The sequence below is a fragment of the Diceros bicornis genome, chromosome 13, assembly GCF_020826845.1.
Source record: "Diceros bicornis minor isolate mBicDic1 chromosome 13, mDicBic1.mat.cur, whole genome shotgun sequence".
NCBI classification, from domain to species: Eukaryota; Metazoa; Chordata; class Mammalia; order Perissodactyla; family Rhinocerotidae; genus Diceros; species Diceros bicornis.
In genome coordinates, this window is record NC_080752.1 from 8461161 (window position 1) to 8486538 (window position 25378).

The 25378-nt window shown below is 46.4% G+C and overlaps 3 protein-coding genes across 7 annotated transcripts in view; 2 read left to right on the top strand and 1 right to left on the bottom strand.

The window, feature by feature from the left end:
• PRDX1 (peroxiredoxin 1) overlaps positions 1–1565 on the bottom strand; it is a 66194-nt gene extending 64629 nt beyond the window's left edge. The window contains exon 1 of the mRNA XM_058552286.1: positions 1561–1565. The gene's annotated coding sequence lies outside the window, so the exon portion shown is untranslated. The remainder of the gene's footprint in view (positions 1–1560) is intronic.
• On the top strand, positions 1093–11675 carry AKR1A1 (aldo-keto reductase family 1 member A1). Of its 2 annotated transcripts, none has more exons than XM_058552279.1 (9): positions 1093–1393; positions 6301–6468; positions 8208–8327; positions 8505–8656; positions 9306–9501; positions 10103–10302; positions 10568–10640; positions 10783–10869; positions 11518–11675. In XM_058552279.1, exons 2-9 carry the CDS (start codon positions 6385–6387, stop codon positions 11581–11583), a joined length of 978 nt encoding a protein of 325 aa, XP_058408262.1. In that variant the 5' UTR covers positions 1093–1393; positions 6301–6384; the 3' UTR covers positions 11584–11675. The 2 variants fall into 2 exon arrangements, with proteins under 2 accessions (XP_058408262.1, XP_058408260.1); XM_058552277.1 differs by having other exon boundaries at positions 1094–1393; positions 6379–6468.
• Positions 11676–20158: 8483 nt separating this feature from the next.
• Positions 20159–25378, top strand: part of NASP (nuclear autoantigenic sperm protein) — a 33437-nt gene continuing 28217 nt past the window's right edge. For 3 of the 4 annotated variants that reach the window (XM_058552240.1, XM_058552241.1, XM_058552243.1), the window contains exon 1: positions 20160–20307. In XM_058552240.1, the coding sequence (XP_058408223.1) occupies positions 20249–20307 (59 nt within the window). In that variant the 5' untranslated portion in view covers positions 20160–20248. Of the gene's footprint in view, positions 20308–25378 lie in introns of all 4 variants that reach the window. The other variant, XM_058552242.1, reaches the window with a different exon arrangement.

A 25378-nucleotide genomic window follows, 5' to 3' on the forward strand; every position in this document is an offset into this window, starting at 1 on the left:
GGAGTCCGGAGACCCCAGGTCTTCCTTGTTATGGTCAGCCTTTGTGTTGTGGCTGCTCTCTAGGCCTCAGTTTGCCAGACCAAATAAGATTAGATAAAATCTGGGCAGCTGGCCAACCCGACTCTAATGGAGAGAATGGGGATGTGGGAGATCAAGATTTGGTCACCCTGAAATATATCTCTTTACCTTGATTGTTTTCTCTGAGGGACATTTGACCTCCCCCACTAACTGCCTAAAGAATTTGACATAGTAACTCCTTCCTGGAACAGATCTTCTATCTGATGGCTGTAATATAATGTAAAATAGATGTTACAATAGGAAAGTCACCAACAAGCCCATCTTATCAAAAATTCTGTCTCTCTGGCCACATTCTCTAGATGGCCCTGCAAGGAGTTGCCAGACAAACATTTACATTTATAAGGGAAATCTCCATTTGTAAAGGTATCTCTCTCTCTGTATTGGGAAGGGGGGGGATGGCCTCATTTCTAGAAACTTATCAATGTGGAACGTGAGGCCTTAAAACTGCATAATAACCTTACTCTTATTTACTTGCTTCAGTGGTAATCTCCTAGGAACTGACTCCCCCTACCCTCAACATCCTCCTTTGTTCTTAGCTAAAGATGGTATTTAACAAGAGAATTTCTGCTATTGTGTTGAGAAACTCAGTGTCCCCGGTTTCTCCCATGTATACATGTTATTAAACTTGGTATTATTTTCTCCTACTAACCTATCTTATTAATTATTTGGCCAGCCATAAGAACCTAAAGGGAAAGGGCAGAGGGGGATTCTCTCTCTTCCCCCACAGAGGGAAACCCCGGGCAGTCAGCGCTGCAGGACAAGACACCAGAAGAACGCCAAACGTGGCACTCAGGAAGCCTCCTCCCTGCGGCAGGGGAATGAGCTCCAACGGCCTAGAGCGGCGTGGCCACCACGCGCGGTGCACTGTGGGCCAGCAGAGGCTCAGCCTGGCCCCGCCCCCAGGGCCCCCTCCGTGGTCAGAGGCGCATGCTTCCTGTGCAGGCGCATTCTCCAAACTTGGGGGTTTCGTTTGTCCGTGCTGGTCCCAGTGGGACCACCAGCACCCAGGGGCGGGGATGGTACAGCCTCGCGAGTCTGGCGTGCTCACCACTTCCACCCCAACCCCCGAGCTCTTTTCCGGGGGTAAGAGGCGGGGTCCACCACGGCCAGTTCGGCTGAACGCCCGGCCTCCGTCCCTCCTCTGGGAGGAGCAGCCTCTTCACCGCCAGACTTAAGCCTGATCCCTGCCTCCACTTTCCGGTGACTTTCGTTGCAGCCCACCATTCCCGGAAGCTGAGGCCCATTGGATCCTTAGCAGGGCGCCGAGCTGAGCCGAGTTCACACTCTCCTGTTCACGCTCTGGGCTCGTGCCGAGGTGAGTTCCTCCTGCTGCTGCCCCATCTTTCTCTCCCTAGATAGAGCGGAGAGCGTAGCCTCTGGAGGCGGCCAGACTTGGTTTCGGGTTTGAACTTTTCTTCTTCGCTGTGTGATCTTGGATGAGTTCCCAGTTTCTCTGGACTTCAGTTTCCTCAGCAGTGAAACGAGTTCCTACATCAGAACTGTAGCGAGAATTAAGTGAGATAAAGTTTTTAAAGCTCCCGACACATTTAAGGTGCTCAGTAAGTTTTAGTTCCCATCTTTTTTGTTTGCTCAACGGCATAGTTTTTCCAGGAGCTCTGTCCTTCCTATGGAATTGGAGAGGTGGCTTCTCAGAAGTGGCGGGAGCGGGTAGAATTCTCTTACTTAGGCAGTTGCCTTGGGTTTGGCATGTTTATCTGTTGCCCCAGAGAATGTTTTTCTGTTGCCACTTTTTTAAGTGAGACGAATTTGAACCTTCATCGACTCTGAACCTTCACCGGTTGGGGCTGCTATTAATTAACTTCTCCCTTCAGCTTGTCCACACTCAGGGCTGTAGGACCTCCCTTAGAAGAAGGTTGGTGGCTCTGCTCCGGCATGTTACTTTTCCCAAGGTCTAAGTTTTGTCATCTGAAATACAGGAGCAATCCTAGCATAATCCTGTCTGGAGCCACTGGTATTTTTTGTGGCTAAAGTGCTTTGATATTTTGCAGAGATGATTCTTTCCAGGTTACCCAAGAAGTAAAGGAGGCTGGCGATGGAGGCAGTGACTTCCTCAAATACCCCTCCAGCTGGCCAAAGTCCAACTGTCAAGATCACCCCCATTTGCCTCTCTTTGTGGGTGTTTAGTGTATGTGTATGTATGTATGGAGCATGCACTCTGGGAGTGAGGAGTTCAGACAGATGATGGGCCCTGACCTCAAGGAGTACCTAGGTTTGTGGGAGAAACATAACACACAAATACAGTGATGTATATGGGAGGAGTCAGAAATTTAAAGTGCCAGCTGAAGGATTAGCAGCAGTCAGCCGAGCAAAAGGTGAGACTTGGGGAAGGAAAGTGTGCAGAGGCCTGGAGTCAAATGAGTGGTGGCTTGTTCTGCAAAGTCTGGAACATGGAGTCTGGAGTCTGGAAATGAGGAGGTGGAGAAATGAGGAAGGTGGGGAGCCAGATTATGAAGAGTATTACTAAAGAGTCTGGACTTTATCCTCAAGGTAGGAGAGAACTGCTGGAAGAGTTTGAGCCTGAGAGTCACATGGTTGCATTTGGTGAATGGATTGTGGGAAGAGGGGAGACACTGGAAGCAGAGCGATCCCTGGTTCAGGTCAGGGTGGTCAGAGCTAACATAGTGCCAGTGGAGGGAAGTATGGATGGACTGGAGAAAGATTTAGGAAGTATATATTTTTAAATTATTTTCACATACATTAAGAAGTACACAAAGTGTTATTTCAGTCTTAGGTTTTACATTACAGTTTAGAGCAAACACTGTCTTTTTTTATATTTACAAGTATTAACAGGATTTTTAACTCACCCAAACAGACCAAATCTGAGCCACCATTGCCCATGTTGGTTTCTTAGAATTACAGGAGAAGATGTACTCCCCTCCCCATCACCTGTCAAGACTAGAATCTGATAATACTCAGAAAGGCCAGAAATGAACTGAAATACTTTATTTAGATGGCTTTTTTTAAGACCCCATGGATTATGCTGTGAACATGTTGTCTGGTTTGCTTTAACACATTGTCCAGGGTCTTGAGTCTGTGGTGAGACAGAGTATACAGAAAGAAAGCGGGGATCAGGCACTGTGTAAAGTGCTTTAGATATAGTATCTCTTAAGAATGCAGGGGCTGAGATTCAAACCCAGGTCTATGCAACCCTGTAGTTTGAACTGTTTCCTCTGCACTCTGCTGCTGGATTTGACAAGTACAGTTTTGGACACATTGAGTCTCAGATGCCTATAGGACATACACTGGAGATGTCCAAAGGGAGCCGAATAGACCGAACTGGTGGGAAGAATCAGTGCCTAAGGTGGTAACTGAAGACATGAGCTCAACTAGGGAGTGAGAAGAGGATTGGGGACAGAACCCTGAGGGACACCGACATTGATGGGAGGCAGAGGAAAGGCCCATGCAGCCAGGGGACACTCATGTAAATACTGCTTCCACTTTTTCCTGTGTTTTCGAGTTCCCTGTGTCCAGGCAGGAACTATAGAGCCCTCCTCTGAGAAGAGAAGACTGAGCCCCAGCGAGAAGGAAGGCAGGCACTGAGTTGGAATCATAAAACCTGAGTCCTGATACTACCCCCTACCCCACCACATACACTCAGTTTCTCTGTTTTATATCTAGAATCTCTCCCAAGATAACATGCGGGTTTCTGAGTGCTGCCAGAGGTCCAGCTCTGCAGCTCCTGACAGACTCAGAGCCTGTTAATGCAGGGCTAGGCTGGAAAGCCGTTGAGTCAGGCAGAAGATGAGGAAGTCAAGAGCTGTCATAGGATGACTTCCTGTCCTCAAGACAAACATCTGTCTTGTGCTGCACCCTCTCCGTTCCCTCCTTTGGAACTCTTGTTCTTTGCAGATCTTTCTTAGGTGTTCCTACCTCTTGATCCCTGCCCTGCCCTCCAAGCCTCATTTTGGTTTTCAGTTTCACCAGCAAAAGAAAAGGAGAAGCAGACATCAGGTTTCTTCTTCCTTTTCCCCTCAGGCTGGTGTTTGTTCAAGCTCTCAGCCCAGGTGTAATTTCAGAGCCCTCCCATGTGTGCTGGGAAATCGGGGAGAGACCAATAGGTCACTTGTTTGGGGATCAAGTCCAGGAAACTAGTCACAGACCCTGGTGGCAGCTGGCAGGCTAGTTCCTCCTGTGAAGTCCAGACATGCTTGCCTGACCCCTAAGAAGTTTGATAACAAAGAGTATTGCCCTCAGCCATCTGTGGTTTGCTGCCCAGATTGAACATTTTTGTTTCTGTTTTAACAGAAAAGAGCATGTTTACCATAACCAGGTTATACTAGACTCTAAAATTCTTCCTGAGTCAAAAGTATGAGGAAAGACAATTTTAGTGTATTGGTTGTATTCATCACTTGTCTTATCACCTGCTCTACCGTAATAATCTTGATGTCCTTTCAGAACTTGGAAACAAAGGTTATATTTATAAAGGCACTGTTGACAATGAAGTTAATCCAGGGAGAGTGATATTTATAGTACTGATGAGTTCACGGGAAAAGGTTGTTTCTACATTATTGGCTCTTGGTGTGGTGAGTGTTCTTTCTGCTTTTTGGTTGGATGACTCCTGTTTCTTAAGACTTGACTTAACTCAGACTTGACTTGACTCAGATATCACCTCCAAGAAGCCATCCTAGCCAGATTCCCCTTTTCTTGCAGCACTTGTGCAGATTTTGGTCATCTCTCTCATACATTGTGCTGGACATCCTCTGTCCTCCGCCCACCAGAACATGAACTCCAGGGGAGCCGAGACTCTACTTGAATATGTGTGTCTCTTGGGTCAGGCACAAGGCCTGGAACATTCATCATTTGCTGACTGAATGAGTATTCTTGCGCCATTTGGAGACTTCTGATTTTCCTAGCTCTCCAAAGGTGGTTGTTCCAATCACTCACATGCTTTGCTCAGTTGGAAATTTTCTTCTATCTGTAATTTACTGCTTTCTGCTGCACTGATGTCCTGTGTCTAGTTCCCCTTCCCCTTGACTCTTGGGAGAGTCCAGTTGTTAAAAGCCAATGTCAATATTCCATGGTCCTTGCGCTACAGAAATCACTTGGTTTTCTGTAGCACATTTTACATGTGTTTACTGTGAGGCATTGCACATGTATTTTATAGGTCTGTGTTTACCTGCCTTTTTCTTGCCTTTTTCCATTAGCTCCTCCTTGGGTCCTTGGCTCTGCTACTTCTTATTTGTTTTTCTTTTTTGATGAGGAAATCAGCCCTGAGCTAACATCTGATGCCAGTCCTCCTCTTTTTTTGCTGAGGAATATTGGCCCTGGACTAGCATCCGTGCCCATCTGCCTCTATTTTATATGGAATGCTGCATGACAAGCCGTGCGTGTGCACACCTGGGATCCTAACCTGCGAACCCCGGGCTGCCGAAATGGAGTGCACACACTTAACTGCTGCGCCACCGGGCCGGCCCCATTTTTTTGTGTGTGAGGAAGATTAGCCCTGAGCTAACATCCGATGCCAATCCTCCTCTTTTTGCTGAGGAAGACTCGCCCTGGGCTAACATCCCTGCCCATTTTCTTCTACTTTATGTGGGATGCCGCCACAGCATGGCTTGACAAGTGGTGCCTCGGTGCGGGCCCGGGATCTGAACCCGCGAACCCCGGGCCGCCAAAGCGGACTGCACGCACTTAACTGCCACGCCACCAGGCTGGCCCCAAGCTCTGCCACTTCTTAGATGTTGATTGGGGTGAGTAACTTCACCTGTCTGAGCCTGTTTTTTATCTAAAAAATGCTGTACTTTCCTTATAAGAGCCCACTCGGGCCTGTCAGCATGGCCGATCTCTGTGAGAGGGACTCACAGAATCTTTGTAGTTCTGACAACCTCCTGGGAATGTTCATTTCATCCTCAGAGGAGTGACCTTTTCCTGAGCCTCTTCTGTCATCTGGTCTCGCTTTGTCTCATAATGACCTTTGCCTGTCTTACACTGGCTTGAGACATTATGTAATCAAGGCTGGGTCCTTCTGGAGAGACACTCTGCCTTTGTTTTTAGGTGTTGGAGCTCTTTAATACAGACCTTTAGCCTGGTAGAAGGAAGGGCAGCCAGGCTGGTGGTCCAGTTAGGGTTTGTCCAGGAGCTACTGGCTTTGGTACGTTCTGGGCACCGTGTCTCAGTTGCCTCTGCTCATAGGCACATGCACACAACAGCATGTTTGTTCTCCTGTCACCTCTGTGTCCCTTTCCCGCCCATGTTTTACAGGAGTCTTGACCGGTGGGTAGCTGAGGCCCAGCCAGCAGCACTGACCTCCGCACCATTCTCTCCCTGTCTGTGTTTCAGGGGGCAATGGCAGCTTCCTGTGTTCTCCTGCACACTGGGCAGAAGATGCCCCTGATTGGACTGGGCACCTGGAAGAGTGAGCCTGGGCAGGTGAGGGATGAGGGAAGAGGAGGAGGGCTTCTTGCACCTCTGCCAGGGAAAAGGCAGTATTTGGGAGAGGGTCCCTACATTTTTCCTAGCAGCCCCACCCCCATACTCCAGGTAGCAATGAGCCTGGAGGTCAGTTGGAAGAAACAAGAAGGGACCAGCAGTGAGCCCTTGGCTTCCCCAGCTGACTCAGAGGAGTGCCTGAGGGGCCCAGCAGGGCCAAGGGCATACAAAGGAACCCTTTCCCTGACTGGATCTGCACTGAGTGCTGTGGCAGACATGGGACCCCTCTGTGCCTGGCCCTGTGCCGACCCCTCATATGGCACTTACCACCCTGTGCTGTGATCATGTCTCCCACACTGGGTGCCTTGGAGGGCTGGGCCTTTCCCTAGCGCTCAGTCCAGAGTAGGCACGCAGCAGGTGTCAGGGTTTGAAGAATAACTAGGTCAACTGTTAGCAAACTTTTCCTTAAAGAACCTGATGGTTAATAGTTTAGATTTTGCTGGACAAGTTGCAAAATGAAGAGGATTATGTACTTATGTAACCACTTAAAAATGTAAAAATTGTTCTTAGCTCAAGGGCTGAAAAAACAAAAGGCAGCTGCTAGCTGGAGTTTAATGACCCCTGGTATAGACCCTTGCAGCTTAGGGGAGCCTGGGAATGGATACTGTTTTCCTAGGGTTGACACTGCTGGAGGTTCAGCTCCCACCTGGAGTGGGACATCTCCTCAGGGCTTCTTCCTTGTTCCTTGGAAATCTGAGTCTAAGTTTAGAGAAGTTTGGGGATTAAGTTTGGGAGGGACTCCGGCAGGGAGAAGAGCCTCTTCTGTCTGGGATTTAGATTGGTCTTTGTGGTGTGGTTGGATGGCCTCTGCCTTTTTTCCCTTTGCTTTCCTCCCTACAGCTGCCTAGGACCCTGGAGGCAGGGTCTTTGTGCTCCAGGCAGGCACTGACATGACCCAGGACAAGTCCAGGAGCTAGATGAAGGCAGTGGATGGAGGCCAGAGCCAGGGCCAAGACGGGGGGCATGGAGCAGCAGAGGTAGGGGCAGGGGTGAGGAGAGTATGTCTGGATGGTAAGAGCCTCACCTAGATGGGGCTCTAGAATGGCAAGGGCCTAATACCCTTGGTTCTGCTTCTGACGCCATGTTTCTAGTCTGGATTTTAGCAAATTGACTGACGTGTCGTACTTGGTGCCTGCTTTCTTCTCTCGTGACAGAGGGCTCTGGGCCCAGCTTCCATCTCACTTCTCTGCCTTCCTTAGTTTTCTCCCCCTCTCATCTCTTCTGCTCCCTTGAGCTCCCCGAGCTCCCTTGGTCTACTTGGCTCCCTGAGAGTCCCTCTGTGTGGCTTGGCCTAGGAATTACTTACCTGTGTATCATGTTTACCAGCTTCTCAGGGCTGGGGACCTGTCTCCATGACCTATACTTCTGTCCTCTGTCAATGTATCCATCCGTCTTCTGAGTATCTAGCTGAGAACACAGTGTTAGTGTTTTGCTGGGCCCTGCTGACATTGCTTGGGTAGCAAGGAACCCTGGAGGTTAGTAGGGTGAGAACTAAGGATTTGGGGTCTCTGAAGAGGCTTCTGGTCCCCTAGACTAGAACTGTCTTCCGTCTTCTCACCCCACTGCATGGATGACTGCAGTGGTATATTCCTACCACCTCCCCCCATCAGTGACCCTCAGGAGGGCAGTTTCTGGCCCAGAGCAACAGAACTGAAACCTCTGCTTCTCTCAACTGACAGGTAAAAGCAGCTATTAAGTATGCCCTGAGTGTAGGCTACCGCCACATTGACTGTGCTGCTATCTACGGCAATGAGACCGAGATCGGGGAGGCCCTGAAGGAGAATGTGGGACCTGGCAAGGTGAGGACTGGAGCTACAGATGGGTGGTGTGAGAGAGCTCAGGGGCTGGGGCTGGGGCCAGGCCCTGGCTAGAGGGATCTGGCATCAGTTTCCTTCTGATTCCTCTCCCAGAGGTGAGGGTGGGTGAGACTGGGTGCCTATGGCTCTTCTCACTATGGGCCCTGCCCTCTGCACCAGGCAGTCCCTCGGGAGGAGCTGTTTGTGACTTCCAAGCTGTGGAACACTAAGCACCACCCCGAGGATGTGGCGCCTGCCCTCCGGAAGACACTGGCTGACCTCCAGCTGGAGTATTTGGACCTGTACCTGATGCACTGGCCTTTTGCCTTTGAGTGAGCCTTGCCAGGGCCTTCATCCAGGGAGTCGGGGGTTGGAGTTGTGTTAGTAACTTATCATAAGTCATAGTAGCTGAGCAGGAGAGGAACCCTTATCTGTGTGGCAAGCTGAGGACCTTGCCATAGGAACTCAGCCTTTTCTGCTACAGAAGCCAGTTTAGCTACAGAAAAAAGGAGGGCAGCTTCACATGATGTGTATCCTAGGGTGTGCATGAGTGGTCCCTGTTGCTCCCTTTGTTAATTCAGGAAAGGCACCAGCTTCTGCTGAGCAAGGCCCTGGAGTTGCATGTAGTAAAGGATAAGCTCCAGCAGAGTGGGGGAGGGGAGCCTGCTATCAGCTCTGTGCCCTGTGCTGGAAGAAGACAGCCAGGGCATGCAACCCCTTGAGGAGGAATGCGTTAACAAAGACTTCCCAGAGGAGAGGAGGCATAATCTGGGTCGAGGAGGAAGAAGAGGGGGAACAGGCATTCCATTATAGAGTTAACACCTGGGTCATGATCTGGAATGGTGACAAACCATGCTTGCTTCTCATTCTTGGTCCTTTGCCCTTTCTGGGCTTGGAGTATGGGACATAGAGTGGCTGCATGGGCAGGTAAGGCAGGAGCCTGGCATTTGTGCCCACTGTTGGGGGCTGTCGTTCACTCAGGCAGGGAGACAACCCCTTCCCTAAGAATGCCGATGGGACTGTCCGCTATGACTCCACCCACTACAAGGAGACCTGGAAGGCTATGGAGGCACTGGTGGCTAAGGGGCTAGTGCGGGCCCTGGGCCTGTCCAACTTCAACAGTCGACAGATCGATGATGTGCTCAGTGTGGCCTCCGTGCGCCCAGCTGTCCTGCAGGTGAGCACAGCAAAGCAGATCAGTTGGTTTGGGGGAGGAGTGTGTGTGCAAGAGCATGAGTGAGCAGATGATGGGTCTGCTTCATGGAGATGGCTAGCAACTTGTCAGAAGTGTTGGTGGAGGGGCTGGCCCGGTGATGCAGCGGTTAAGTGCACGCACTCGGCTTCGGCAGCCTGAGGGTTCGCAGGTTCGGATCCCGGGCACGCACAGATGCACCACTTGTCAGGCCATGCTGTGGTGGCGTCCCCTATAAAGTAGAGGAAGATGGGCACTGATGTTAGTCCAGGGCCAATCTTCCTCAGCAATAAGAGGATTGGCATCAGATGTTAGCTCAGGGCTGATCTTCCTCACAAAAGATAAAATTAACTTAAAAAAAAAAAAAACAAAAGAAGTGTTGGTGGAGAAATCCTCTGCATAAAGAAGGGAATTGAAATGTGGGAAGAGAATAAAATAGATAATGGAAAATGGCGAATGAGAAAAGCAGGCTGAGGGGAACTGCGGGGGCGGTCAGCAGTGCAGGGGGTCAGGATGTGCATGCCTAGGTGGGGCCAGGCAAGCTGGATGTGGCCACCCCATGGTGATAAGTTGTTTCTTGGCTCAGGTGGAATGCCACCCATACCTGGCTCAGAACGAGCTGATTGCCCACTGCCAAGCACGTGGCCTGGAGGTGACTGCTTATAGCCCTCTGGGCTCCTCTGATCGCGCTTGGCGTGATCCTGCTGAGCCTGTCCTGCTTGAGGAGCCAGTGGTCCTGGCACTAGCTGAAAAGTATGGCCGGTCTCCAGCTCAGATCTTGCTCAGGTGTGGTCAGTCTTGGGGAAAGGAGGTCAGGTCGGGGAGGGGGCTCCTGGGTTGGGAGGCAAGGGTTGAAGCGTTCCTTATCCCAGTGCCTAGATGAGGCTGAGAATCTTGCCGTGTGAATCTGGGGGAAGGCCACTCTGAGGCATGTTCCCCATTCCACTGGGGCTCAGGACCTCTAGGAGCTTAGAGAAGGTTGCATGGAGGACAAAACAATGCTTATGAATACTGACTCCTCTTCCTCATCTACCTCAATCCCCCACTTTAGGTGGCAGGTCCAGCGGAAAGTGATCTGCGTCCCCAAGAGTGTCACACCTTCCCGCATCCTTCAGAACATCCAGGTGCTTGGTGATGGGTGCTGTCTTCTTTAGCCCATTGGGACACAGTCTGGCCCCGACTCTACCTGGCTAAGAAGGGAGCGTTTGGGAACCTCAACTTTCACTCACAAAGGTGGCTTTCCTGACCTCCATTCCCTATCCCCAGGTGTTTGACTTCACCTTTAGCCCGGAAGAGATGAAGCGGCTAGATGCCCTGAATAAAAATTGGCGATACATTGTGCCCATGCTTATGGTGAGTATGTATCACCCCTTCCAGAGTCAGGGATTGTAAGATTTGGGGCAGGATTCCGGCCCAAGTCTGGCCTCAACCTTGCTGGTCACAGGAGGGGCAGGATGTTGTTGATAGGATTGCTGTCCTGGACACAATGGGCTCTTTTCTTTTTATTCAGCTCAGAGTAGTAGTATGGCTCAGGGATAATGCATATAGCCTGTGAGTCCCAGTCCTGCCTCTTGATATCTCGTAACCTGGAACAAGAGTTTTTTAACTTCTCCAAGCCTCAGCTTCCTGTCTGTGAAATGCTCCCAGTTCCTGACACACAGCAAGTTCTCAGTAAATGAAATAAATGAGAGGAGCCTAGAAGGTATTCTCAGCCTTGTTAGAGGGGTCAAGGTTGGGTTGCAGCACATAGGGAAATAAATAGTTCCTTATTCCAGCTGAGATTGCAAATTCTTAGAGGGCAAGGTCAGTTACGTAGCAGGCTGTGGATTTGGTACTGGAATGCTGTTGATATTGGCATTCTCTGAGGCCAGGGCCCTATCACTGTCATCTGGCATGCTGCTGTACACAGGTGAGGTTGTTCAGGAACATTTGAGGAAAGATGCTTTGCCTCTTTGGAATGTCACTTCTTGCTAATGGAGTAATTTGTCCCTCTCTTTTCAGGTGGATGGGAAGAGGGTTCCAAGAGATGCAGGGCATCCTCTATACCCCTTTAATGACCCATACTGAGACCACAGCTTCCTGGCTTCTTTCCAGCCCTCTAGCTATGAGGTCCTGCCACCCTCACAAAGAGGGAGTTAATAAAGCCGTTGGAGCATCCACACTGCTTGCTTTTCTTGTCTGTCTTGTCAGACCTGGGATGGAAACTGTTTCCTTTATGAATGCCAGACCTAGGGATGCTTTGCATGACCTGCCTTGAGCCCAAAAACTTCCTTAGCTTTCTTGGTTCTGGAGGAACCAGGATGTAGCTGAATTCCATTTCTGCTCTCCTGCAATAGGTGCATTAGTGGAGTAGTGCCATCTACTGGCAGCACCTAGCACTGCATGCTTCCCCAGAGATGTCTTAGTGAGAATGCCAAAAATTGGTCACCTGGACCCCGCCCCCCACCCTGATGGGTGCCTAGATTTAGGAATATGAAGAGCCAGAAGAACTTATATTCTGAAGTTTGGGAGTCCCAGCTTGCAAAATCAGGAAGAGTGGGGCTAGGGGTTTTTTCTCTGATGCTACAGTGTGCATAGGCTACCTAAAGGAGGCAGACTCAGCCCAAAGCTTGCCACTCTGCACCTAAAGTCCTATCTTATGTACTTTATAGTCCCACCAGAGGCCACTGAGGTTTTAGGAGAGTTTTTGGAAAATCCCTCTAACCTCCAATCACTTAAGACTCGTTTTAGTTTTCCAGTCGAACCATTGCTCTTCATTCAACAAATATTTATTGGGTACTTATATGGGTTAGGCACAATGCTAGACCCTGGGGATATAGCTATAACCAAGACACATAGGTCCCTGCAGTCTAATTGACAAGACAGACTTTAAAGTAATTGCATAATTAGTTTAATTACAGTTGGAAGAAGTGCTATAAAATGTGCAGAGCAAGAAGTCTACTGTTTTAATCAGCTGAGATCTGAAAGATGAATAAAGATTAATTAGTTAAAAGAGGTAAAAGTGGGAATAGTGTTGCATGCAAATTGGATAGCTTGGGGGAAAAGCCTTAAAACTGGAAGAAGCTGTTGGAAAAACTGAAGTCTTCTGTGACAGAAACTGAAAGTGAGCAGGGTTGGAATGGCACGAATTAGGGGCTTGTTGATGGAGGGCCTAGGAGAGTGGGTTAAGATTTTTTTTTTATCTTGAATGCAGCAGGAAGCCATGGAAGAGTTTTGAGCAGAAATAATGTGGCATGATGTGTGTCTTAGAAACACAACCCTGGTGCACTGGAAAGAATGGATTAGAGGGATGAAAAGTGGATGGAGGGAGGCATGTTGGAAGTTAGTCTTTTCGTCCCTGGTCATTTCTGCCTGGAACATTCCACCCCTTAGTCCACTGTGCAGGCTAACACCTATTACTTAAATGTTCAGTTTAGCTGTCATTTCCTCTGGGACATCTATCTTGACCTCACCCTCCCCAGGTGGCTTACTATGTGATTCCGTAACTCCCTCAGACACTTTCATGATCCAAGTTTCACAGTTATGAGGCAGTTTGAGTATGATGTGTATTATTTTGCTGGACTGCCATAACAGTACCACAGAATATGTGGTTTAAACAACAGAAATTTATTTTCTCATAGTTCTGGAAGATAGAAGTCCGATATCAAGGTGTTGGTTCTTTCTGAGGGTCATGAGGGAAGGATCTGTTCCAGGCCTCTCTCCTTGGCTTGCAGATGGCCATCTTCTCCTTGTGTCTTTGCATTGTTTTCCTTCTGTATGCATCTGTGTCCAAATTTCTTCTTGTAAGGACACTAGTCATTGAATTGGGGCCCATCTTAATGACCTCATTTTAACTTAATTACCTCTTTAAAGACCCTGTCTGCAAATACAGTCATATTCTGAAGTATGAGGGGTTAGGACTTAAGCATATGAATTTGAGGGGGGAGGACGCAATTCAGCCCATATAAGGAGGCAAAAGTTGTCATAACTCGAAATTATTCACTAATAAACTGACTACTTAAAAATTATTTTTGATTCAAACATCTCACCCTGCTTAACATTAGCATTTTTCTGTTGCCAAAGATCTTTGTCTAATCACTGGACAGTACAGTGCTCATTCACTGCAAAGTGAAATTGCAAGTCTTGCAGAAGATGCAACGAAAGTGAAGTTGGGAAACTTCACACATTGTACACAAAGCCATGGAAAAGTGGGGATCTGACAGTTTAACTTAACTGAAAAAATCAAAGACGAGGACTCTAGACTTCACAAGAGGAAATTTGGAATATCAAAGTATTAAAAAAGGCCTTTAGGAAAACTATGAAGTCCTCAAGCATTTTTGCAAAAAGTATTCTTTGTATGATTATTGTTTTGAATAAAAGACCACAGACTCAGAATTGTAAAATGAGACTTGCCTTTATAAGATTACATTCCAGAAGGAAGGAAGAGAGTGCTCACCAGCCAGAGGCTAGCACCACCACATTCCAGTTCCTTACATCAAAATTCTTTATACACAAGTACGGTCTAAGACCCCTTTCAGAAACTGCCTTGTGGTCTTCACGGGAGGAGGGGCTGTCTCACACTCAAGTAGGAAAATTGAGACCTTGTGACTTTCTGCAGGGGTAGGAATGTGAACCTCATAGTCAAAGGTTAGCAAACTTAAAAAGGGGAGAAAGGGGACTGAACATACATTTGAAAGAGATCACAGTATTTATCCAGGAAAATATGATCTATGAAGGAGTCCTGACATTTGTACAAAGCATTAAAACATTGAAAATGTCTTTACTGGTTGAGATGTTAACTTCTAGAGTATTCATGACAAGTTCTATTGATTTTCCTCTTTGTATTCCTCTCTTTGTGGATCATCCACACTTTGACACCTGTATATATGAAGCCCATCCAGATACATGTCTTTGTTTTGTTTCTCTACCTCTTGGGCCTTTGGTCCTTCAAGGTTTTAATTGGTTGTTTGCTACAATATGACAAGCAAGCCTGAGCTAGCATAATAAATACACGGAGAGCACATATTTTTGCCAGAATAATTAATCCACATTTAATTACTTTTAAATAACATTCCATTTTATTTCCCTACATCCAGGATCTATTGGAATCAATCAAAGGGTTGTTTCTCTCTCAATGGAGTGGAGAGGCAAGACTGTTTCTTTAATTTTAGGGATATCCGTTTCTAATTGACTTTACAATGTAATAGCTTGTGTTGACAAGAGTGCAAATATCACCTTGAGCTATGATAATGAGGTCAAGTGCCATTCGATTCTGCCACAACAGATACGAGAATGATACTTCTATTTGTGTCACTTTTTGCATTCAAGTTTTACTCTAGTATTCCAGAGACAATAGCATGACTTTGTTTTGGCCAGTGAAAAGAGAGAAAAAGTGATGTGTCGGTTTCCAGGTGAAAGCTTTAAGAGCAAGTGTGAGTTCCAACACATTCTCTCTTTCCCTCTGAAACAAGGACAAACAATGCTCTATTTTCTTGATGGTCAGTGTTCTATCAGTTTGAGATCAGAGTGAGGATGACAGAGCTGAGCCTACCGCTGTCCTGAGATGAAAATACAGTATGACTGGAAACTGAACCTTATTGTATGAAGCCATTGAAGTTTTGGGGTTACTGGTTACAGCAAAACTTACCATATCCTAATCAGTACAGTTAGCTAATATTTTATTTAGGATGTATGCAATGACATTCATAAGTGAAAGGGACTTGTAATTTTTATTTTTCATATTTTCCTATTTTGGAATCAAGACTACATGAGCTTTGGGCCGGCCCCACGGCTTAGCGGTTAAGTGCGCGTGCTCCGCTGCTGGTGGCCCAGGTTCGGATCCTGGGCACGCACCGTCGCACAGCTTGTCCGGCCATGCTGAGCCCGCATCCCACATACAGCAACTAGAAGGATGTGCAAGTATGACACAACTATCTACTAGGGCTTTGGGGAGAAAAAGGAAAAAAAAATATTATATTATTTCTACTACATATAAATGTTAATTTGCAATGCAATAAAGCTTTGTGGTTGGAGAAGATAGTCCCTATGATAATGGTAACAATTCTCTAGAATTTATTCTTTGTAGACTAATATATGGTCCATTTTTGTAAATGATCTATGATGTTTGAATATAATGTATATTTGCTGTTTTTTGAGTGTAGATTTCTATATATATGTAGTCACTTCAGCATATTAATGGTATTAGTCATGTCTTCAATATTTCTGCTTATTTTCTGTCTGCTTGTTATAATGATTTATGAATGACATGTTAAAAATTTCAACTACAGGGGCCGGCCTGGTGGTGCAAGCGGTTAAGTGCGTGTGCTCTGCTGTGGTGGCCCAGGGTTCGCCGGTTCGGATCCTGGGCGTGCACCAACGCACCACTTGGCAAACAATGCTGTGGCGGCGTCCCATATAAAGTGGAGGAAGATGGGCATGGATGTTAGCCCAGGGCCGGTCTTCCTCAGCAAAAAGAGGAGGATTAGCAGATGTTAGCTCAGGGCCGATCTTCCTCAAAAAAAAAAAAAATTCAACTACAATTGTTGATTTGTCTCTATGTCTTTTGCAATTCTGCTAGTTGTTGCTTGATACATGATGGATATATCTAAGAAGTTTATTTCTCTCTCATATAACATTTTGGGAGTAAGCAGCCCAGAGCTGGTATGGTGGTTCCATGATGCTAGGAACCTAGACTTCTGTATTACTGCTTTGTCATTCCTGGGGCATTGCCCTGATTGACATGATCCAAGATGGTTCACCACCATGTCTTCTAAAAGACCAGCTCCTTCCCTTTGATGTCTCTACATGGAAGTTGCACACATTGCTTCTGTTCACTTTCCAGTGACCAGAATGTCATCATGTTAGCACTTCTAGCTCCAAAGGACGTTGAGAATTTTGGTTTTTATTTTGGTGGCTATGCACTAAAATAAATACGTAAATAAATAAAAATCAAGGTTCTATTACTACTATAAAAGAAGGGAGGGCCAGCCCAGTGGCATAGTGGTCAAGTTCGCGGGCTCTGCTTCGGCAGCCTGGGGTTCACAGGTTCGGATCCCAGGCGTGGACCTACGCACTGCTTATCAAGCCATGCTGTGGTAGCATCCCATATACAAAACAGAGGAAGATTGGCACAGATGTTAGCTGATGGCCAATCTTTCTCAGCGAAATGAGGAAGATTGGCCGTCATTGGCCTTAGCTCAAGGTCAATCTTCCTCACCAAAAAAAAAAAAAGAAGAAGGGAAAAATAGATATTGGGAGACAACTAGCAATCTGTCATAAGGTCTCAACATTTTGTATGTGATCATTCATTTAATCCCTTTCTTTTCAATATCTTTCTTCTACCCTCAACTTTCACTCAGTTCAACATCCATTTTGTTTCACCCTTTCCAGAAAATAAACTTCTAGTCTTCTATTTGATTGGGGGAGAAGAGTTAGAGGGTCTAACTGCTTCTTAAATATTTTCAACCTAACCCACTTTTTTCAGCCCTATCTTCATCCCCTACCCCTAGAGGTACCTGCTGCAACCAATTCCTGAGCCATTTGTGGTTTCTGCATTATCAGTCTGGTTGCTCTTGGCTTTGCCCATTGGGATTCTCCTTGCTTAGTCTTCTAGGTCAGTTACTACTTGTCCATCTCTCTTCTGGCTTTTGAAATTTTGTTGCTGTTGCTTCCTTTCCCATTCTCTTTGATCTGGTGAGTTTATTTGTAAAAAACAAATAAAAAATTTCTTTATTGTTATGTAGACAGGTTTCCAAAGGGAATGGATGTAAATGTATGTATTCAACTTACCGTCTTTAACTGGAAGTCCTCCCTAAATCTTGTTAAATATAATTTTTATTTTTTCCCCCAAGATAAAGTCTTATTTACCCTCATTACTTACTATGAAATCTTGGTTTCTATTTTAAATAAATATATTTTGAGTGAAATTTCTTCTAGTTCTGATTATGATTATACTATGATTGCTTTATTCATTCATTCATTCATTCATTCGTTCGACAAGTTCACTTTGGACACCCAGTATGAGTCAGCCACTGTTGTATGCATTGGGGATTTAGCTGTAAACAACATAGAAAAGTTCATATGAAGCCTATATACTTAGAAGAGAGTAAAAAAAAAAGTAAATAACCTTATATTTTGATAAGTACAATGGAAGAAATAAAGAAAGGGAAGGTAATTTTGATTGAGTGGCCAGGGAAGGCCTCTTTGGTGGAAGTAACATTTCAAATGAGGCTTGAAGGATGAATAGGAGCTAGTCATTCAAAGTATTGGGAGAAGAGCATTCTAGGCAGTGAGGTAGCAAGTGCAGAGGCCCCTGGATATGAGAAAGGGCTTGGGCATTCAGAGGAACAGAAAGGAGACCAGCTTAGTAGGAATGTGGTGAAGGAGGGGTAATAGTATGAGATAATTTGGGGAGTGGATTGGAGCCAGATCACATAAGACCTTGTAAGCAATAATAAGGAGCTCAAAATTTCTTCTAAGAGCAATGGAAAGCTATTCAAGGAGAGTGACATGATGTGATTTAAATTTGAAAAAGATTTTTCTGGAGAGGTTAAGAGGAGACCAGAGGCTATGTAATAGTATAAGTAGTAAATACTGAGAGAAGTGGATGGATTAAAAATCTATTTTAAAATATGTTATTCATAAGACTGAGCTCCTCAATGGCAGAGATCATGTCTTTTGTCCTTTAGACCTAGTACAAAGCCTTGCACATTATAGTTGCTCAGTGAACATTAGTTTAATGGATGAGTGAGTAACACAAGTTACTGAACTGGGTTTCTCACTAGCCCTAGCCCTGGCTGCAAAGGACTCTGGAGAGATCTCCCCTCCACCCACCCCAAACCTCCAGTCACCACATTATCAGACTGTGGAAGCCATTTAATGAGTGGTTAGCATGAGCCAGACACAGTGCTGATTGTTGCTAATTCTCACAATATACTTTTTTTTTTTAATTTTTATTTATTTATTTATTTCCCCCAAAGCCCCAGTAGATAGTTGTATGTCATAGCTGCACATCCTTCTAGTTGCTGTATGTGGGATGCGGCCTCAGCATGGCCGGAGAAGCGGTGCCTTGGTGCGCGCCCAGGATCCGAACCCAGGCCACTAGCAGTGGAGCGCGCACGCTTAACCGCTAAGCCACGCGGCCGGCACAACTCACAATATCCTCAAGCGGTGGAAATTAATACTGTCCCCATTTTACATTTAATCTTAAAAGGTTACATGACTTGGCTAAGGTCACCCAGCTAATAATAGGGAAGCCCACATCTGTTCGCCACGGAAACTGGCATTTTCAGGTACAGTTTTATACCCCCAAAGATTTCAACCTGCCTGAGTCTTGACAGACTGGAATAAGAATCCTGGGGACGGCCTGGTGGCCTAGTGGTTAAGTTCACACGCTCCGCTTCAGTGGCCTGGGCTTCGCAGGTTGCAGGTTTGGATCCCAGGGCGCGGACTGATGCACCGCTTGTCAAGCCATGCTGTGGTGGCATTCCATATAAAGTAGAGGAAGATGGGCATGGATGTTAGCCCAGGGCCAATCTTCCTCAGCAAAAAGAGGAGGATTGGCATCGGATGTTAGCTCAGGGCTGATCTTCCTCACACAAAAAGAATCCTCCCCAGGAATCTTTCCCAGTGTGCCTTGAACCTGGACAGAAATAAAATCCCTGTTCTGATCACTGTAGGCAAGGCCATGGTGGAAGGCAATGGAAGATGCACGAGGTGTGAGGAAGCACAACCATTTCAAGCCTGCCAGTTATCTTTCACTCAGCCAGTTGCAGTAAATGAGGCACACTGCTTTCCATAACCGACTTGTTTTGCAACTTTCTGAGCCAAGTCACACCTTCCTTGAACCTTGGTGTCTATTTCAACCAAATGGGGCTGATAACAGCGATCTCACTAGTAGCGTTGTTGTTAAGATTAAATAAGACAGCTAATAGCTTTAAAGTGTCTAAACACAGTACCCTTGCACGTAGACGAAAAGAGCTGGGAACACTAAACTAGTTCGATTTGAAGTCTGGGTAGGGCCTGAGAGGATGGCGTCAGCGGATTGGGCCAGCCGAAGGAGGCGGGCCCGGAGGGAGGAGCCAGCCGCCTCCCGCCGCAGCACTGAACTTTGAATCAAGCGCGGGTAGTTTCAGCGGCAGCCAATCCTAGAACAGCATTTTCTTGCGTCAGTTGTTGCTGAGACTCAGAGCCACGCGTCTCTCACCGAGTTCCGTTCTAGCCGTTGCTGCTGTACCCGTGCCTGGTTCTTGCGTGTCCGTCCGTTACGACTGAGGGAACTGACAGAAAGTCTCAGTCAGCTCCCCAGGTATCCAGCCCGGAAAGAGACCCTCGGCTGCTTCCTGCAAATGTGTAGAGCAGCACCAGCTTCCCCGTCTGTAGAAGCCACTGGCCGACGCCCAGTCAGGAGTTGTAGTACCAAGATTCCAGTTCTTAACGCGACTTGCTAGAGAAGCAGGAAGTTGCTTTTTGTGGGGAAGGCGGACCAGAGAGGGAAGGTACCCTGCAGGGCAAGACGGCGAGAGCGGAGGGAGTCCTTGAGCTGGACTGGGGCTGAGTCCTGGCCCTTTAAACTCGCGGGGGAGGACCCGGAAGTGGATGGGCGGGGCGAAGGGCCCTGGTATATAAGAGGGCCCAGCCGCGCGGGGTCTCCAATCTGCCATTTTCTGTCCGTGAATAAGTCTCTGGCGTCCCAAATTCCGTGTTTTCCTCACAGGCTCTATTCCGCCCGCTGGTCCACCACCTCAGGGGAACGATGGCCGCAGAGTCCACAGCCACTGCCGCCATCGCCGGGGAGCTGATTTCGGCCGACAAGTAAGCGGGACCGTGGAGAGCGTGAAGCACTGGCCAGTCCGCGGGGAGGGGGTGGTGGACGGGGACTCCTCGGGACGGATAGACCGGTGGGTGGGAAGACTTGCCTCCCAGTGAGCAACCGTCGCTCTTCGGGAGGGCCCGGACACTGGGGGAAGCCCACCTTTTGCAGAGAGCCTCGCGCATTAGCGGTAACGCCGTTCGGCTGGCGCCCCCTGCCCCGCTTTTTGCGGCCGCCATCTTGCCGGGGGCAGCGGCGGCTGTCTCCGTCGCCTGCCCCTCTCCTTCCTCCCCCGGCCCGGGGCTATCGGCGGGCAGGCGGGACCACAGCGCGCCGGTGACCCTTCACGCCCCTACTGTCTCCGCACTCCTGAAGCGCGTCTCCAGTAGGCTCCCCAAACAACCCCGGAAAATAGCCAAAAGAGATTTGGCGCCAAAAAAAAAAATCGTGCACGAGGGAGGAGGCTGGACCGGTGGGGTCGGAGCGGGCGGGGCCTCTCAGGGGGCGGGGTCTTGTGCGCGTGCCTTCGCTTCCCTCCGCCGCCTCTGGAGCAGGGGGCGGGGCCCTGAGGAGGCGGGAAAACTCCATTGTTTGGGGATGTGCGGCTCGGCCGGAGCCTGGGACTTCCGCGGTGCGACGCGGTGCAGCCTGTTCCCCACCGACTCATCGCTCACCTCGTGTCCTCCTCCTCTCAGCTCCCCCTGTTCTTCGGCCTGTAGTGGAGAGCAACTTGGTTCTTGGGATTTTGGGAGTGTTGGAGAGAGACTTGGCTGCTTCAGGGGCATTTTATCGGGACGTGAAGCATCTTCACGTAGCGCCGCGTCGAGATCCTCACTTCCAGCATTGTTTGGTTACGAGGTTAATGGGCAGTAGTATGCGCTAAGTGTAGTAGAAGGACTGGATGGAAGACGTAATTGCTTTGGAAGTGCTACTCACGAGACATAAGGCACAAGACATAAGGTGTTTGTTGAACAGTGAAGGGAAACACTTGGTTAATTCGAGGAAACAAATGCTCTTTTCCATCCAGTAGGTCTGACTTCCCAATCTTCCCTTGTTTTTTCAGGGGCCTGGTTTTATTTTTTTCCTTCTCTTGTGCACTTTATAAGTTAGCTTCCTTCGCTATAAAGGGAAAGGTTGCTAAGAGCTTTTCATGATTGGTCCTTTTCTAGGCTTACGCTCTGATTGTGTTAGTACATTTCCAGTTACCAGACATTTACTTATCTCTGCCTACTCACCACTTTTTGGGTCGTCGTTTCCTGGTGGGTTCATGTTGAGCAGTGGTTCTCAAACCACCTCAGAATCAATCTGGGAACTCTTGGGAAATACAATTTTAATTTCAGACTTCATTTTCAATCTCTTTACCCATTGATTTCGTAGGACTGAAATAGATTAGGCTTGGGAGTCGTTTGGTATCTATTATAAAAAGAGCTCCTTGCTTGAGATTGATGCTCAGGCGACCATTTTATGGTGCCCTAGACAATTAGCAGTCACATTCCACTTAGAGGGATCTTCACCCTCTACAATACTTAATAAAAGCTATATATTTTTTTAAAGATAAAATCATGCACCGAATATCTCTTGCATATTTTCAGGTGTTGTCTGTCTAGCCAAAGTTAGGTTAATAGTGAACTAGTCCCCAGCTTCCTGGCAGGTCATGGTCAGAGAAGGTTTATGTATGTGCCTCTGCGAAGAAAAATAAACCATTTAAGTTCCTCCTGCCTTAAGTTGCAGACTAAAACTGAGTGATTGTAGGTATTGAGTGCTTTTTTGGCAGTTGTATATATGAGTGCTTTTTTGGATGTTTTTATTTGATCCACTTTAGTGTACTGTGAAGTAATCTTCCTTTTATGGGTGAGGAAAATCAAGATTAGAATGGAGAAATAACTTACAAATTAATAGTTGGCAGAGTCTGGGTTAAACTCCAGTATTTCAAGTTTTCATTCGCTCATTCTCCACCGAAAAGCTTACCTGAGGAAATTGTGTGAAAACCTAATTAGCTACTGAGAAAATAAAGACAGCATTCCTCAGTTAAGTAAGTTGGTGGGGCTATTCAGAGGTTAAGCGTTTGAGGGGAAGGGTAAAGAAAATGACTTGGTTTTAGACTTTCATAAGAATGCATATTATAATTCCAGTATAACCATTGGAAGAATAAAAACATGTATAACTTTCAAACCAGTAGAGAGAAAAAATGGAATGAGAAATAAACCTCAATTCAGAATTGATTTTGATACCAGCTTCATTGCTTAAGGAGTGGTGTTGGACCACAGTTTTATCATCTGTAAAAAGCTTCAATTTGGCTTCTGTCCCGTCATACCATTTAAACAACCTTGCTAAACGGGGGGCCGGCCCTGTGGCCTAGTGGTTAGGTTCGGCGCACTCCTCTTCACTGTCCCGGGTTCAGTTCCCCCAGTTGGGACCTACACCACATGTTGGCTGCCATGCTGTGGCGGCGACACGTACAAAATAGAGGAGGATTAGCACAGATGTTAGCTCAGGGCAAATCTTCCTCAGCAAAAAATAAATAAATAAACAACCTTGCTAAAGGTAATTGACGATTGTTTAAATGCTAAATCAGTCCTTGTCATAGTTAGCTAACTAGTTCTTAATCTTTTTCTTTACATTACAAAAGATAAAGAATATAGCAGTTTGGGGGCCGGCTGGGTGGCGAAGTGGTTAAGTTGGTGTGCTCTGCTTCAGCAGCCTGGGGTTCGTAGGTTCGAATCCCAGGCACCGACCAATGCACCATTCATCAAGCCATGCTGTGGTGTCCCACATACAAAAATGGAGGAAGATGGGCACAGATGTTAGCTCAGGGTCAGTCTTCCTCAGCAAAAAGAGGAGGATTGGCAACAGATGTTAGCTCAGGGCCAGTCTTCCTCACACATACAGACACACAAAAAAGGCTAAGATGGTAAATTTTATGTTATGTATTTTTTTTTACCACACACAAAAGATTATAACCATAGGATGAACTAAAAATTGGCTTTTCAAATGAAAGACAAATACTTTTCCTTCTGAAAAGAAAAATTAATGTTTGGGGTCACTCAGATAAAGATTTGTAATCCTCTACTTCCTAACATTCAGTTCCAAGTTACTAACAAGGTCCAGTTTAACTGGAGTTAGTGGAAAATAATAAAATTTGCAGAGAAACATCTGAAGAAAAATAAAACTGAGCTCTTTTTTTTTTCTCGTTTAAATCTGCAGTGGAAATTTTAGTTGGCAGAAAGAAGCCAGGTCCTGATTCAAAAGAATTCTATTGATTGTAGATACCTACTTTTAATTTTAGATAGTTTTTTTTGTGTGTGTGAGGAAGATTAGCCCTGAGCTAACTTCTGTCACCAATCCCCTTTTTGCTGAGGAAGACTGGCCCTGGGCTAACATCCGTGCGCATCTTCCTCCACTTTATATGGGACGCTGCCACAGCATGGCCTGACGAGCAGTACATCGGTGCGCGCCCGGGATCCGAACCTGCGAACCCCGGGCCGCCGAAGCGGAGCACGTGCAGCCAACCACTACACCACCGGGCCGGCCCCATAGTTTTTTAAAAAACATTAAACTCTTTTAGGTAAAAGTACAAGGCAAATCACTGAACTTTTTAAAAATTTACCTGCCAGTTTTTCAGTACATTTTATTGAAGTATAACATAATACAAAAAGTGTACAAATAGTAAATGTAGTACAGCTGAGTGAATTTTCACAAAGGGAAGTTAGAAACAAAGCACTTATGTGGAACCCAGAGCTCCGCTTTTAGTCACACTCCTCCCATCAAGGGTAGCTCTTCTGATTTGTAACATCACAGATTAGTTTTTCCTGTTTTTGAACTTGATATAAATGGAATTGTTCCGTATGTAGTTATGTTTGGCTTCTTATGCTTAACATTATGAGAATCATCCACCTTCCATGTTCTTGTAGTGATTTCTTTCTTTCTGCTGTATAGTGCTCCATTGTATGAATATGCCCACACTTTATGCATTCTATCGCAGGTGGACATTGAACTTGTATTTATTTGTAAGCGTACTTTAAAACTTTCTAGGGGAAATGATAGATGATGCTAAATTTCTGTGATGACTAGGACTCGGGAAAACTGGATTCTGTTTCTGGCAGCCGCTGTGGCCCTTGGTTTTCTCATTTCCCATGATGGCAGTAGCGGGGACAAGTTAAGATTCATTCTTTTAGGAAAATTTTGTGAAGCAGTTTTCTTTCCTCCCAGGTTACAAGCATATTTTCACTATATTTATTGAGCATTTGTTTTTGTTACTAGAGGTACTGTGTTTAAGGAGACAGAAGAGATCTCTGTTCTCAAATGGAGCTTTCATTATTGGGGTAGAGACAATAAATATATAGATTTGAGAATGTCAGTGATAAAGTGCTATGCAGATAATTATTTTAATTTGCCCTATTTTAAGGTGATGTGAGAGTAACTGGGTGCTTACTTTAGATTGGGTGGTTAGAGATTGCCTCAATGAGATGAATGACAAGGGACCTGCTATATGAAGATTTAGCAGGGAAACTTCATGTAAATAGGGATAGCAGAGGATATGGGTACCGATGCAAACAGGTTGGTAGGTTTGGTGGTTGAGGAAGGGAGACTTCCTAATTGTTCTTTTTGCTCAATGATGTGTGAGGCAAGATCTAGAAGTGAGGGGGAGTAGAGTACGGTGTAGGAGATTTGAGGAGAGAAATAGTCATTTTGGAGACTTGGACGACAGATATTCTAGGAACTGTGGTAGGATTGCCAGTGTTGTCCTCGTTTTAGATTTGTTTAGGCCAAGAATTTAAAATGAGTCCAGTCAATGCTGTGGTATGTTTTGTTCGAATGTTCATTTAGCTGCTCTGCTGTAGCGGACACAGAATAGATGGCTGGAGGGTTAAGACCTCTTGTGGAACTTAAAATTTGTTTTCCAAAAGAAAAATCTGAATAGAATACTTTCTTCAGAGTGAGGGTTTGTGTTAAAGAAAAAACTATCTTGAAGATAAAACAACTGGAGATTTGCTTCTTTTTTTTCATATCTAGTTCTCCAGAAGCAACTACCTATTTTTGGTCTCTTGGTGCTTCCTCTCCTTCCAGTCAGAT